This window comes from Somniosus microcephalus, chromosome 10 (assembly GCF_052327205.1).
Source record: "Somniosus microcephalus isolate GS21.2 chromosome 10, FLI_Smic_1.0, whole genome shotgun sequence".
In the NCBI taxonomy this organism is placed as follows: Eukaryota; Metazoa; Chordata; class Chondrichthyes; order Squaliformes; family Somniosidae; genus Somniosus; species Somniosus microcephalus.
In genome coordinates, this window is record NC_140996.1 from 73,332,804 (window position 1) to 73,349,157 (window position 16,354).

The following is a 16,354-nucleotide window of genomic DNA, read 5'->3' on the forward strand; positions in this document are numbered from 1 at the left end:
GGTTAGTCGCCAGGGTATGGAAAACATGGTTCAGAATAGAATGACATCTCTTGAGGAGCGATGGGCATCTATTGAACAGAGAAACAAGACCTTCATGGAAGTCCTTCTGAGTAGGACTGCCATTGCAGATACAGGTCCCCATGGCCCCCCTGATGTGCAGCAAGGTGCTCTCAAGCCACTTGCAGGCACTGAGGGGGACCTGACCCATGAGAGGGAGATTGGTGGCAGACCTCAAGGAAGTGGGGGCTCCTCTCCAAGCGCTCACACTTCCATGCCACTGCAGAGCCCTCGGTCAGAGCCCCGTCAGAGTCCATACCCAGCTGAGATAGACGTCTCAACTCCTGCACAGCCGCAGGAGAAGCAGACTGCTGACGAGCCCTCACAGGCTCGCCACCCCAGAGGATGCCCGCCAAAAGTGTCAAGACAGGAGCAGCAGGAAAGTGAGCAAGGGGCCTCCACATCTGCTGAAGCCACAGGGGAACCACTATGCAGGAGCACGCATAAGAGGAAAATAAAGCACAAATAGTCACAACTAAGTCACTTGGGTGAAATGTTGTGTATTCTGTAAAAATGTCATCAGTTGCTTGTTTTGCATAAAAATTCTGATGGCAACTTTTGCAGCTGTGGCATGTGTCATTTCGCTAATGGGGCTGGAGGTCCTCTAATGCCAAGAAGGGAAGGAAAAAAAGGCCTCCCATGCTTCTGGTAGATGCCTCAGTTGAGGAAGCGCTGAGTGAGGCTGGCAAGAGGGGTTTCGCAGGAGGTCACACTGGAGAAGTGTGCGAGGCTCCAACCTTCCACAGGTGTGGTTAAGCCTGGTAAAAGTTGCCCCAGGCCTGAAACAACAAAGTCCTGCCACCTGCAAATGATGGCTGATCAAATCTCCTCTTTAATGGTTGAGCTGCAGCTGATAGCCAGCAAGCCAATAGTGTTCACGCCAGGTTTCACAGACGTGATCCCCACCAGGCGTGTTTTACGTGGGAAAAGAGTTAAACAGGCAAGGGCCTGTTAAAATGGGATTATAAAGGCCAATGAGTGCTGTTTAAGGGCCCTAAAGACCAGTCCCGCCTGTTGCAGGCGGGACTGATTCGGGACCATCAGACACGCCTGGGTTAAAATGGCTAGGTGTCGGGAACCAGGTGGGGGGGGTCCCGACCCCCAGGTTTTGCGATTTTAACCCCCCACACGCCTCAAAGCCCACCTGACGGCTGAGTTGAAATCGAGCCCAACCTCTTTAGTGAAAAAAGACGTCTCAAGCGTTGGTCCTCACTGAAATTGAGGTAAGAGAATTGCTTGCTAAAACCCCAGGGCAGATATGGTCTCCTGCTGGGAACCCTTCTCCCCGTCGTCCCTCATCTAGCAGTTTGTGCTGCTCTGCGTGGCCTCCCTTCATTCTCTCAGTCATGCTCAATTCTAAGAGGAAGGTCTACCAGGCCACCCATGTCTGGAAGCATCTTGTTTACTTGAACAAAAAAAATCATAAAATCATAGATATTTATGGTACAGAAGAAGGCCATTCAACCCATCGTGTCTGTACTGGCTGAAAAAGAACTATCCAGCCAAATCCCACTATCCAGCTCTTGGTACGTAGCCTTGTAGGTTACAGCACTTCAAATGCATATCCAAGTACTTTTTAAATGTGTTGGGCATTTCTGCCTCTCCCACCCTTTCAGGCAGTGAGTTCCAGGCCCCCACCACCCTCTGGGTGAACGAAGTTCTCCTCAACTCCCCTCTAATCCTTCGACCAATTACTTTAAATCTATGCCCACTGGTTATTGATCCCTCTGCTAAGGGAAATAGGTCCTTCCTATTCACTCTATCTAGGCCCCTCATAATTTTATAAACTTCAATTAGGTCTCCCCTCAGCCTCCTCTGTTCCAAAGAAAACAACCCCAGCCTATCCACATAGCTAAAATTCCCCAGCCCAGGCAACATTCTGGTAACCTCCTCTGTACCTTTTCTAGTGCAGTGTGGTGACCAGAACAGTACACAGTACTCTAGCTGTGGCCTAACTAGTGCTTTATACAGTTGAAGCATAACCCCCCCACTCCTGTATTCCATGCCTCAGCTAATAAAGGAAAGTATCCCATATGCCTTTTTAACCACCTTATTGATCTGTCCTGCGACCTTCAGGGATCTGTGGGCATGCACTCTAAGGTCCCTCTGTTCCTCTACACTTCTCAGTATGCTACCATTTATTGTGTATTCTCTTGCCTTGTTAGCACTCCCCAAATGCACTATCTCACACTTCTCTGGATTGAATTCTGTAGTGTATGTACCTTTAAGGGGGAGAACTACTTTTTACAGCTCCTGTATCCTGTAGTACAGGCAGTGACCACACCTGTATATAAGCCCTGAGTGGCGCTCTGTACAGTCAGTTGCAGTTTGAACCTCATCTAGTAAACACCTGTTGATCGTTCCCTGCAGTCTTTGTCTGAGTATTGAAAGGACACAACATTAAGATACCCGGATCTAACATTGGCGGTGAGAAGATTCGAACCTACGTGCAACTCTGCATAAGGAGGTCGAGTCCAGAAGCACGGGCATCGCAGGGGAGGCTGTCGAGAGCCAGGCTTGGCCTTCCAGCCACAGTGGTCCAGCGAAACGGGCTGGCAACAGGAACTGCGCAGACCCTTCCCGGACAGCGGCGGCTAGAGCCGACCGAGCGGCTCAGAAAGGGCCGAGCAGCGTCAACGAGCGAGAGCAGAGCGCAGCCGGTGTTCGGGACCGAGCGGCGTCAACGGGGGAGAGAGGCGCGCAGGAAAACACAAGGCGCTGCCATTGCCACGAGGACCGCAGAGAATGGCATTGGCAGCAGCGCAGGAGCAGCGCGCGAGGCCCACAGGGCGTCACCATTTGCCAGGAGGACCGCCGAGAGTGGCGTTGGCAGCAGCGCGGGAGACGCCATTTTAAGCCGCTGCGGGGAAGAAAGGAAAGCACGGGAGACACCATTTTAAGCCGCAGCAGGGAAGAAAGGAAAGCGCGGGAGACACCATTTTAAGCCAGTCTAGCCACACCCAAAAATGCCGAAGAGTGGCAGTATCACAGCGTTCGACAATGAAGTCGAAGATTGGACGACATATGTCGAACACATAGAAGTATACTGCAAGGCGAATGAAGTGCCAGATGACAAGAAAGTGCTGGTGTAGTTGAATTCAATGGGTGCAAAAACGTATGGCTTACTACGAAACCTAGTAACCCCAGAGAAGCCAGTCAAAAAGGATTTTGAAAACATAGTGTCAATCCTACAGGACCACTTAAACCCCACACCGCTGCTGATAGCAGAAAGATTTAAGTTTCACAGAAGGAACCAGCATAAAGATGAAAGTAATGCTGAGTATTTAACGGAACTGCGCAAGCTATCGAAACACTGCCAGTTTGGAACGGGACTAGCAGATACTTTAAGGGACAAGTTTGTGTGTGGGCTTCAAAGTGAAGGGACCCAGAAACGGCTTCTATCAGAAAAGGATCTTACACTGGACAAGGCTTTCAGCATTGCAGCATCACACGAAGCAGCCGCATGGGGCGCTGCAGAGATACAACGGAGACCGCAAGAATATGGCACAAATGAAATGTCATACGGAACAGTGAAGTGCTATCGCTGCGGCAGAAAAACACATGACCATAATGATTGCTGGTTCAAGGACAAAGTGTGCAGACAGTGTGGAAAAGTAGGACACATAGCAAGAGTCTGCAGGTCGGGAAAGAAAACCAGCAGCAAGAAATCTCCACAGGAGAAGTACAAGAAAGTACATAAGGTGACGGAGAGTAGTTCAGACGAACAGAAGAGTGATACAAACTCCGGAAGCAAGGAGCTGGGTTGTCTGAAACTACATAATGTGATCAAAACGGAGGATCACCAAACTATCTGGGTCACGCTCAAGATAGCAGGAGTCCAAGTGAAAATGAAATTGGACACAGGATCAGCCCTAACAGTCATAAACTGAAGGGACTACAAGCGGCTATTCTCACATATACCCTTGAGAGATACAAAGATTGTCTTGAAGACGTACACGGGGCAAAAAGTCTACCCCAAAGGAAAAATAAGGGTGAACGTTATATATAACTGCAAGGAAACACCAAAAATGGACCTATATGTATTGCCAGATGGAGGACCACAACTACTAGGACGTGAATGGATCCGGAAGATACAGCTAGATTGGCATTCCATACAAGCACTGACTGTAGATGCCAAAAAGGATGACAAAGTCACACCTGGACGACTGTCAAAAATGCTAACTGACGCACAAGAAGTGTTCCAGCAGGGACTCGGAACACTAAAAGACATAACAGCGACGATCAAAATAGAGGAAAATGCAAGCCCAAAGTTTTTTAAAGCCAGACCGGTACCTTATGTGATCCGCCCAGCCGTCGAAGCAGAGCTGGAAGGTTTGGAACGTTCAGGAGTACTGTCCAAAGTGGACTGGAGCGAGTGGGCTCCACCCATCGTTCCTGTAATGAAGAGGTCGTTGAGTAATATGCCTGGGGAACCAAAGAAGGTTCGCATCTGTGGGGACTTTAAGGTGACAGTGAACCCAGTCCTTCACACTGTACAATATCCGCTTCCGCGGATTGAAGATATTTTCCCCTCGCTATCTGGAGTGAAACGCTTCTCCAAGATTGATCTGGCCCAGGCGTACCTGCAAATGGAGGTAGAAGAAGCCTCGAAACAGTACCTCACGATCAACACTCATAAAGGTCTCTACCAATACAACCGGCTGGTGTTCGGGGTAGCATCAGCTCCGGCTATTTGGCAAAGGGCAATGGATCAAGTCCTGCAAGGGATTCCAGGGACCCAGTGTTATTTGGATGACATCCTGGTCACGGGCGAAAATGACAGTGATCACCTCGCCAACCTGGAGCAGGTGCTCACTAGATTGAAGGAATATGGGCTCCGAGCGAATCGCCACAAATGCGAGTTTTTCCAGGAGCAGATCTCGTATTGTGGCCACGTTATTGATAAAGAGGGGTTACATAAGTCCCCTGAAAAGATTGAGGCAGTGGTCAAGGCTCCAGCACCGGAAAATGTGTCACAACTGAGGTCGTTCCTCGGGCTGGTGAACTACTACCATAAGTTCTTGCCAAATTTGTCTACCGTACTACACCCATTGAACACCCTACTGCAAACGGGGGTACCATGGAAGTGGAGTGACGAATGTAAACGAGCTTTCCAGAAGAGCAAAGCATTGATCACATCGAAAGAGGTGTTGGCTCATTTCAACCCAACACTACCAATTCGGTTGGCGTGTGATGCATCACCATATGGCATTGGAGTGGTGCTGTCGCACAAATTCCTGGACGGCTCGGAGAGGCCAGTAGCCTTTGCGTCTCGGTCACTAACCTCAGCCGAGCGTAACTACGCCCAGATTGACAGGGAGGCCCTCAGCCTAGTGTGGGGAGTGAAAAAGTTCAATCACTATCTGCACGGGCAGAAGTTCACCTTGCTGACTGACCACCAACCACTTGTCCCCATCTTTAATCCAAAGATGGGCGTTCCGGTGATGACTGCGCAACGGCTACAAAGATGGTCCCTTTTTCTTGGGGCGCACCAATATGATATCGAGTACAAGGGCACGAAACAGCATGGAAACGCTGATGGGCTATCACAGTTGCCACTGCCTACTGTGGAGGAAGCACCAGCAGTGGATCCTGTCGAAATAGTTCATTCGACTATAATTGAATGCTTGCCAGTAACTAAAGCTGGTATAGAGAAGGAGACCCGAAATGACCTGACACTGTCTCGGGTATATGATTTGACAGTGAAGGGATGGCCAGCACATGGCGACTCACTGTTGCTAGCATTCTCATCCAGAAGAGAACGGCTGTCAGTATGCCCGGGGACCATGATGTGTGGATCCCGAGTGGTAATTCCACCCAAGTTAAGGGAGAGAGTGCTCAATGAGCTTCACGAAGGTCATCTGGGAGGGGTGAAAATGAAAAGCCTTGCTAGGGCTTATGTGTGGTGGCTGGGGATCGATCAGCAAATCGAGGACCTGACAAAGAGCTGCTCAGGATGCCAGAAGGTCCAAAATGCTCCACCACATGCCCCTCTACACCCATGGGAGTGGCCCTCATCTCCATGGCAACGGGTGCATATTGACTTTGCTGGTCCATTCATGGACTCAATGTTTTTAATAGCCGTGGATGCGCACTCGAAATGGCCTGAGGTGATCAAAATGTCCTCCACCACCATGGAGAAAACTATTGCAGTCCTACAGACCATTTTTGCCAGGAACGGCTTGCCAGAGCAGATTTGCTCTGATAACGGACCACAGTTTGTGTCCGAAGAGTTTCGAAGATTTATGAAAAGGAATGGGGTAAGGCATTACACATCCGCCCCGTATCATCCAGCCACAAATGGATTGGCTGAGAGGTTCATACAAACCTTTACAAAAGCAGTAAAGGCCATGTGCGATGACGACATTCCACTGCAGCATAAGGTAGACAATTTCCTGTTAGCCTACAGAAATGCGACACATGCAGTCACCAACCAGGCCCCGGCCATGATGTTCTTTAACCGAAGGTTGAGATCTCGTCTGGATTTGCTCAGACCAAATGTACGAAGAGATGTTGAGAATAAGCAATTCCAGCACATCAATGAGAAGCCGACAAGGAGCTTCAATGTAGGGCAACCAGTCTTGGCCCGCGACTACCGAACAGAGAAATGGCAACCAGGAACGATATGCACACGGCAGGGGCCATTAATGTACACAGTGGATGTTCGGGAGAACATTGTGAGACGCCATGCTGACCAGATCCTAGAGTCACAGGAACGAGTCAACCCCATGTCTCGGCCATACGTACCTGGTGAGGAACCCGACGTACAGGTCGCATCTACCTCAGAAACAATAGCATTGGAAGCTGATGAATCAACTGACGACAGGGTGTTAGAATTGCCTCCGCACCAAGAGCGAAACACTCGGGAAAGGCGTTATCCAGAAAGAATCAGGAAGCCTCCCCAAAGACTGAATTTATAATAGACTATTTCCAGTTAATGTTGCATGTTAAAAGTGTTAATTGTAATTAGTTTGATATTTAATTGTTAAATGAGTGTTATGGTACTGTTAATCTAAAAGGGGAGGAATTGTAGTGTATGTCCCTTTAAGGGGGAGAACTACTTTTTACAGCTCCTGTATCCTGTAGTACCGGCAGTGACCACACCTGTATATAAGCCCTGAGTGGCGCTCTGTACAGTCAGTTGCAGTTTGAACCTCATCTAGTAAACACCTGTTGATCGTTCCCTGCAGTCTTTGTCTGATTATTGAAAGGACACAACATTAAGATACCCGGATCTAACAAATTCCATTTGCCAGTTTTCCATCCACCTGACCAGTCCATTGATATCTTCCTGCAGTCTACAGCTTACTTCCTCACTATCAACCACATGGCCAATTTTTGTATCATCTGCAAACTTCTTAATCATGCCCCCTAGACTGAAGTCTAAATCATTGATGTATACCACAAAAGTCAAGTGACCTAGTACTGAACCCTGCGGAACCCCACTGGAAACAGCTTTCCAGTCACAAAAACATCCGACGAGCATTACTCTTTGCTTCCTGCCACTGAGCCAATTTTGGATCCAACTTGCCACTTTCCCTTAGATCCCATGGCTTTTACGTTTCTGACCAGTCAGCCATGTGGGACCTTATCAAAAGCCTTGCTAAAATCTATGAAGACTACATTAAACGCACTACCCTCATCAACCTTCCTTGTTACCTCCTCAAAAAATTCAATCAAGTTAGTCAGACACGACCTTCTCTTAACAAATCCATGCTGAGTGTCCTTGATTAAGCCGTACCTTTCTAAATGACGAATAACATTGTCGCTCAGAATTTTTTCCAACCACTTGCCCAACACTGAGGTTAGGCAGACTGGCCTGTAATTACTCAGTCTATCCCTTTCTCGCTTTTTAAACAACGGTACACCGTTAGCAGTCCTCCAGTCCTCTGGCACCACACCTGCAGCCAGAGAGGATTGAAAAATGATGGTCAGAGTCTCTGCTATTTCCTCCCTTGCTTCCCTAAACAGCCTGGGCTACATTTCATCCAGGCCTGGCGATGTATCTACTTTCAAGGATGCCAAACACCTGAGTACCTCCTCTCTCACTATGTTTATCTCATCTAATATTTCACACACCTCCTCCTTAACTACAATGTCTGCATCGTCCCTCCTTTTGTGAAGACAGACGCAAAGTATTCATTAAGAACCATACCACCTCCACACACAAGCTTCCTTTCTGGTCTCTAATAGACCCTACCCTTTCTTTAGTTATCCTCTTGCTCTTTATGCATTTATAAAAAAAGTATTTGTGTTCTCCTTTATTTTACTTGCCATTATTTTTTCATGCCCTCTCTTTGCTTTCCTAATTTCTTTTTTAATTTCACCCCTGTACTTCATATACTCCTCTAGGCTTTCTGCAGTATTTAGCTCTCGGTATCTGACATAAGCTTCCCTTTTTTGCCTTATCCTACCCTGTATGTCCCTTGACATCCAGGGGCTCTAGATTCGGGAGACCCACCCTTTTTTCTTCGTAGGAACGTATTTGCTCTGAACCCTCATTATTTCCTCTTTGGATGCCTCCCATTGCTCGGACACTGATTTACCTTCATGTAGCTGTTCCCAGTCCACTTTTGCTAAATCACATCTCAGCTTTGTAAAATTGGCCTTTCCCCAATTGAGAACTTTTACTCCTGATCTATCTTTGTCCCTTTCCATAACTACGCTAAATCTAACTGAATTATGATCATTCCCACCAAAATGCTCCCCCACTGATAACCTGCCCGGCTTCATTCCCTAAAACTAAGTCCAGAACCGTCCCTTCTCTTATTGGGCTTGCTACCTACTGGCTAATAAAGTTCTCCTGAATGCATTTTAAGAATTCTGTGCCTTCTATATACTGATTCTATCCCAGTTAATATTAGGGTAGTTGAAATCCCCTACTATAATTGCCCTATTGTTTTTGCATTTCTCAGAAATGTGCCTACATATTTGCTCTTCTATCTCCCTCTGACTATTTGGGGGTCTATAGTACACTCCCAGCAGTGTGATTGCCCCTTTTTTGTTCTTCAATTCAACCCATATGGCCTCATTTGATGATCCTTCTAACATATCATCCCTCCTCACAGCTGTAATTATTTTTTTAACCAATATTGCGACTCCCCCTCCTTTTTTATCCCCCTCTCTATCTCATCTGAAAACCCTGTAACCAGGAATGTTAAGCTGCCATTCCTGCCCTTCTTTCAGTCATGTAAGTACTTCAGCACCAGCCAGACCACTCCCTGTAAACTATTGAAACTTTAATCAAGTGTCAAAAGCTTCAAAAATGCATACAATTGCACCAGCAGCCAGAAGAAATAATCCAGCAACTAACCTGTAAGTAGTTCCTGATCCCTTTAAATAGCATCAGTGGGGGGGCGGGGGGTGGTGTGGTCCTTTGTGCCGTTTAACGTCCTGTTCAGCGGTTAAGACAGGGCATATTCTGGAGCATGGCATTCAAAAGTGGCAGCGCTGGCGTCAAATCTGCCAGCTCTGCATACTGCCGACGGTCATCAGGTGTACGTGTGCAAACCCCTTTACCAGCATGATGCCGGTGCACCATGGGAAGTGCGCATGTGCATCCTGGATGCCTTTTTCCACATTTCTGGGTAAACCAATTCCTTAAGTGGTCTCTCAGATGTTACCATCTCCCCAGGGGCTTTCTTTAATTGACAGTTCAATCTGCAGAAGTTCAGGGGTTGTCCTTTTGACAGATTCTCTATTGGACACTACTTGACATGAGATGAATATGTTACTGTTCTTACTGATATTGTGCCTTGGGCAGATTAGTGTAATGGCTATGGTACTGGGCTAGCATCCCAGAGGAGATCAAATCTCACCATGACCAGTCGTGAAATTGAATTCAACAAATCTGGTCACTTGTGGGCTGGCAACAAAATGACCATGAAAGCTGCTGGAATGCTGTAAAAACCCAACTGGTTCATGACTGTCCTTCTGGGAAGGAACCTACCATCCCTACCTGGTCTGACCTACATGTATGTTCAATTCCCTGACACTTTAGGTGCAGACTTGATGGGCCGAATGGCCTCCTTCTGTGCTGCACTGTTCTATGATTCTAACTCTTAATGCAAACAATTGCTCATTCATAAACATGCGAGCTGATTGTGGCGACTGGCGGGGAATGGGCAGGTGATGGGGCAGCGCATGCCCGCTGCCCACCTGTTCTTGCCAGCAGGAGGCCTGAACCATTTAGAGGCCAAGGCCTCAATTTCCATTCTGCTGGTGAGCAGCGTGCACTAAACGGGTGCCCCACTATAGCTTTCCGATTCTGGAAGGGCACGAAATCAGCCAGCTCCCATGCTGAGCCACCCAACAGAGGGAACCTGGGGAGTGGGGAGGTGATCCTGGGGGGATGTGAGCCTCAGGTGGCCGACAACAGCCCATATCATTTTTTGGTGGGCCCAGGAGGAGCACCTCACCAAAAGAAATTATATAGATTTTTGGCTGGTTTGTGAGTGGCCTCCTTGAACCTGGAATTCGCAATCGGGCTCCTGTGTACTTTGTAGAACCTCAATTTGCATAATTTTAGTGCGGCTCCTGCCTGATTCAAGCAGGCGGTTGGGCCACCTGAGTAAAGGTCCCGGACAAAATGGCGACGGGCAGCAGTCCGGTTTTAGGGCTGCTACCACCTCGTTCCCACTCAGTGGACCGAGTTAGAATCGTCCCTATTGTTTCAAGCTACTTTAACAAACATTTTCTGGCACAAGGAGGAACACATGGGACTCAGTTATAATGAAAATTCTACTCTCATGGGTCACTCACCATGTGTTTGAACACAATGACACTCTTGATTTAATGACATAGCTATTCTCCTAAAGCGGAAAATTTGAATGTTCATTTCTTATTGTTTATCCCATAAGCAACAATAGAACCATCTAATAACTCAGCAGAAACCTGCTTCGACTCAATACACATAATTTGTGTCTCTGTGCCGGCCAAATTAATTACAATGCTAATAAAATTTGATTACTTAGACAAGACTATCCATGTTTGAAACTGAAGATCAGCACTTATCTGCTGTTCTTTATTCCTTTTTACTAAAATTTCCGCATCATGAAATTCTTACTTTAATTTACTTTTCTATTCTGGTGCTTGAATCATAATTTGTCTTCTCTTTGTAAACATTGTTCAAGATCTGATTTATCTGTCTGGCTGTCATTCAATTTCTGACATCAAATAAAACTCCTGAGATGAAGAGCGTTCTTTACAACAGGCAAGACTGTAGATGCAGATTGTAAAGTCAGTGTGGTGTCTAGAATGATATGCTTAAGTTGTATAAAGCCATCTTGTGGTCACAAGATGAGATTGAACACAATGAGCTGTAAATTTCCTGCCGCAGCTCGGTGACATCACCATCTGCTGCCACAAAGAGGCCTTCAGCTCAGTGACATCACCACCTCACTTTGGGGTGACTGGAACGGGAACGGCTGGTTGCCAGGAGTTTGGGGAGGAGAAAAAGAAACAGAGCGGGAAGAGGTGCAGAACTAGGGTGAGCAGGGACTAGGAGGCAGGGCAGTGGGGCTCTGGTCGGGGGGAAAGAGAGTGACAGTGGACTGGGGGTTAGAAGAGGGGGAGGCTGGAGAACAGGGGTCAGTGGATGGTGGCTCGGAGAAGAGAGGGAGACTGGGGAATGGGGGTCATGAGAAGAGTCCGCCCTCTCAGATGGATGTAAAAGATCCTATGGAACTATTCAAAGAAGAGCAACGGAGTTCTCCCATTATGCTGGATAACAATTAACCCTCAACCAGCACCAACAAAACAAATGAACTGGTCATTCATCTCATTGATGTTTATGGGACATTGCGGTGTGTAAATTAGCTGCTGCATTTGCCTTCATAACAACTACCCTTCATTAGCTCTGAAGCACTTTGCGACACCTTGAGTATATGAAAGGTGTTATATAAGTACAAGTTCTTTCTTACTTTACTGCCCAATCTAGGCCCTCTGATTTGAGGAGGGTCCTGGCACAAGCCCCTAGTATCAGCAATATGTGGTACCCCATGGCCGCAGGATCAGGAAGTTGAGGCAGGAGGGCCGGAAATGCCCATTTTGCCTCATTAGCCTGCCATTGGTGGGGTTTTGCCTGATGCAGGCACAGACCTTGCTCCATTCCCCACTACCTCCCACCGTCCACCCCGCCATCCCTGCCAACCAGGGCAATGTAAAGGAGGTGGAGGCCTGGCTTAATAGGAATCCATCCCATTGTCATGGGCCATCTTTTCCCTTTTATATAAACCTTTATAATTATGCTATAGCTTTATAAAACACTAGTTGGACTCCTGCTTGAGTATTATGGCCAAATCTGGCCACCAAACTTCAGGAAGGATGTTAAGGCCTTAGAGAGGATGCAGAGGGTATTTACAACAATGGTACTTCAGTTACGTGGAGAGACAAGAGAAACTGGGGTTGTTCTCCTTCGAGCAGAGAAGGTTAAGAGGAGAACCAGAGGTGACATGAGGAAAAAAATTACACAGCGCGTTGTTATGATCTGGAATACACTGCCTGAAAGGGTGTTGGAAGCAGATTCAATTGTAACTTTCAAAAGGGAATTGGATAAATACTTGAAGGGGAAATATTTACAGGGAAATGGGGAAAGAGCAGGGGAGTTGGACTAATTGGATAGCTGTTTCAAAGAGTCAGCACAGACATGATAGGCTGAATGGTGAGGGTGAGGAAAATCCGCCCCATTTTTCATCTCACAATTTATCAAACCTCACCCTTTATTCTTGAAACTCAGAAAAATAATTTAGTGTGCACATTATTTGTATTGAACAATCCTTAGCTTGAATGTAAAACCTACATTGAGAAATAGTAGTTAGTTATATATATCGAGTGCCTTACCTTTTTCGACAACAGTGAGAAACATTGACACCTTTAGGCTTCCATTTGGAAAAGTGACTAATGAACAGGTGTATGTTCCAGAGGCAGACACCTGTACATTCATGATACGAATGCTTCCTGTTCCACTGGTTGGCAACTGTGATTCAAACTCAACGGATTCCATTATGCGATGGATGCCGAACATATGATTAGCAATTATGACGCTGGCTGAGTGATCATTGGTTTCTTTGCTCCATTGAACTTGCACAACCGCAGTCCCTCCTTCTCCTGACAAGATACATTTTAAAGTGATATTCTCTCCTGGTGATGCAGTAACCTTTCGATCATACTCAATGCTGAGTCCTTGCAAAACTGAAAAAACAGAAGTTACAATAACATAAGTACAGAATCATGGAAGCTGCAATAACCAAGAACTCCATCGAAGAGGTTTATTTTTGATTGGGTTGAAACATCACAAACTTTGTGTCACACAAAAAGATCAGAGTCTAATAGAGTCACTTGCAATCACTATGAAAGAGTCAGTGCAACTCTGAGAGGTACCAATGCTTCCTATAGTTTGGTCCAATGAAATGTATCCTCCTGCCCTGATATGACTGACAATACTGAAACAAAGATACTATTACATCAAACCATTTGCAGATAGATCTGTTCTATTTCCTGCCATTAATCTGAAAAAAGTTATTTCCCTGAATTGAGGACTTAGACGGAGAAAAAAGAATCCAACAATTGCATGCTGGTGCAGTGACACATTAGGGGGGATTTTAATTCCCTTTGCCTGGTGGAAATCACCTTCTCCAGGACAATTAGGGATTCGCAATAAACGCTCGCGTTGCCAGCGATGCCCACATCCTGTGAATTAATAAAAACATTTTAAAATTTAATTAATTAAATAAATAAAACAAGGTTTTAGGGACGGCAGGTGTGCCTCAACTGCAGCATGTGAGAGTTGTGGAGTTGTGCATTACAATCCCGGACAACCACATCTGCAGTAAGTGTCTGCATCTCGAGGAACTTCAATTCAGAGTTGTTGAGCTGGAGTCCGAGGTGCAGACATTGCGGGGCATCAGGGAGGGGGGAGTTACCTGGACACTTTGATCCAGGGGGCAATCACACCCCTTAGTTTAGGTAGTGGTATAGGTCTGGTTAGTGGTCAGGGACAGGAGGGTGAGACTGCAACTCAGGCAGGTAAGGGGACCCCAGATGCAGTGCTGGAGGAGCCTCAGCCTTTGCCCTTGTCCAACAGGTGTGATGTTCTTGCTGCCTGTGTCGATGAGGGCAAAGTCTGCAGGGTTGATGAGCAAACTGACCATGGCACCATGGTACAGGAGGCCATTCAAGTGGGAGGAGTGAAAAGTAATGTGGTAGTGGTAGGGAACAGTATATTCTGGGGGATAGATACTGTTCTCTGCAGCCATGACTAGGAATTCCGAAGGTTGTGCTGCCTGCCCCCTACCAGGATTAAGGACATCTCCTTGCGGCTGGAGAAGAACTTGGTGGGACAGGAAGGTTCAGAATGAAGTTCTGCTGGGAGAGTTTGAGGAGCTAGGTTCAAAATTAAAACGCAGAACCTCACAGGTAATAATCTCTCGAGTGTTACCTGAGCCAAGCGCAAATTGGCATATGGACAAACAGATTAGAAGATTAAATGGATGGCTCAAAGAGTGGTGTGGGAGGCAGGGGTTTCGAAACATGGGGCACTGGGACCGGTACTGGGGAAAGAGGGAGCTGCTCTGTTGCGGGGGGGGGGGAAGCTCCACTTAAACCATCTGGGACCAGTGCTCTGGTGAATCGAATTACTAGGGTGGTAGAGAGGGCTTTAAACTAATGAAGGGGGTGGTGGGAGGATTCAGGAAAGGGTAAATTCAAAAGCAGTAAGAGAAATGTCGAGGTTGCACAGCCGGGTAGTGATCTGGGTAAAAATAAACAGAGTGGGTCAGGCAGGGACAGAGAGCTTAACACAGGTAATAGGGCATTAGTGACTAAGGTGACATAGGGAAAAATAGATAAAAGTTAAAGGGCTGGATTTTGTCAATGGAGGCGACTTGGAGGCGGGACTGCTGCTTGTCGTGTCAATGTCCCGCCTCCATCCTCGCCTGACCATTCAGAGGGATTTTCCCCTGATTGAGCTTGTTAAGCCCGCCCTGCGGGCTCAGCAAGCCAATTAGGGAAGAAATCACTGACAGATCACGTCAACGTCAGACGTGCTATCTGTCAAGACTTCTTGAAAGAAATGACAGCGTTTGACAGCTCTGTGAAGCTGTCAAACACTGACATTCTCTTTAGTTTGATTAGTTTTTGTGGTGAGGACTGAAAAAACATTGTAAAAAAGTAAATTTCAGATGTCTGATGGATCGGAGGGTCCATCAGCCAGTACCTGAAATTGACAAGGTGGATGTCCGCTCTCCCGATCCAGCACGGCTAATAGAAGTAAAAAAAGGGAAGTGAACACATTTTTAAACTTATCACTCACCTTGCATACTCACCTCCACACCTTACTTCCAGGTGCCTCCGACCGCCGCAGACGTCCTCCACGTCTCCTCCAACCCAGCGGGGTTCTCCGAGGTCGGGAAGCCTTCACCTGTGAAGGTAAAATGGCACTAATCCCTTTTTCCTGCCTGTTAACTACCTGTTAACAGGCAGTTAAAAGGATTAAAAGCCTTTCCCGCCTCCAGGAGACGGGACCCGAAGCTGCACATCTTCCCGCCTCCTGGCAAAAGGGCACGGAGGCGGGATGGGGGCGGGTTTGCTACCCGCCCCTAATTTCTCCGATTTTACGTGCTATCCCGCCTCCATGCCTGCCTCCTCGGGGCTTGGAAAATCAAGCCCAAAATATCTGAATGAGCAAAGCATTTGCAACAAAATAGATGAATTAATAGTACAGATAGAAATAATTGGGTTTGATCTGATTGCCATTCAAGAGACATTGGGCTCGATTTTGCCATTGGGGGCGGGCTGGGGCGTGTCAGGTGGTTTTCGTGTCAGGAGCCCCACTCCGATGTGAAGTGGGAAAAAAGTGCGATTTTGCCCTAATTGGGCACTTAATTTCCAGAATGTGGAAACCCCTGGCCCAATGAGTCTTTTCATAAAGAAAGTCACCTATGATGATGTCATCAATGCTGCTGGATTTAAGGCCTGCAGGTAGCCTTGCTTCTTCTGGAGACTTTGGGGGAGAAATTGAGTATAGCCTCGTTTAGGATGCCAGCCTCGCCAGGGCGCTAAAAGTAGCGCCCCGGAAACTTTCGCACCCCCGCACCAGAAATTAAGTCGTTGCGCCCCAAAGGAGAAGCGCGGCGCTACTGGAGGCACCCCGCATCCCTCTTGGGGCGCTGCAAGTGAATATCGTGGCACTGCATGCCGCAGCGCCACACGCTGCGACACATCGCGCTGCGGTATTGCAGGCCTTCCTCCCCTTCTTAAAGGGGAGGGGCCTTGTGCAGCGCGATCTCGGGCCCAGCTG

General features: G+C 47.3%; 1 protein-coding gene across 4 annotated transcripts in view; it reads right to left on the reverse strand.

Moving 5' to 3' along the window:
• LOC147111547 (T-cell surface protein tactile) overlaps positions 1-16,354 on the reverse strand; it is a 242,668-nt gene that overhangs the window by 122,251 nt on the left and 104,063 nt on the right. For 3 of the 4 annotated variants that reach the window (XM_085998617.1, XM_085998614.1, XM_085998615.1), the window contains exon 2: positions 12,898-13,248. In XM_085998617.1, coding sequence (XP_085854743.1) covers positions 12,898-13,248 — 351 coding nt within the window. Of the gene's footprint in view, positions 1-12,897; positions 13,249-15,367; positions 15,615-16,354 lie in introns of those variants that run through there. The other variant, XM_085998616.1, reaches the window with a different exon arrangement.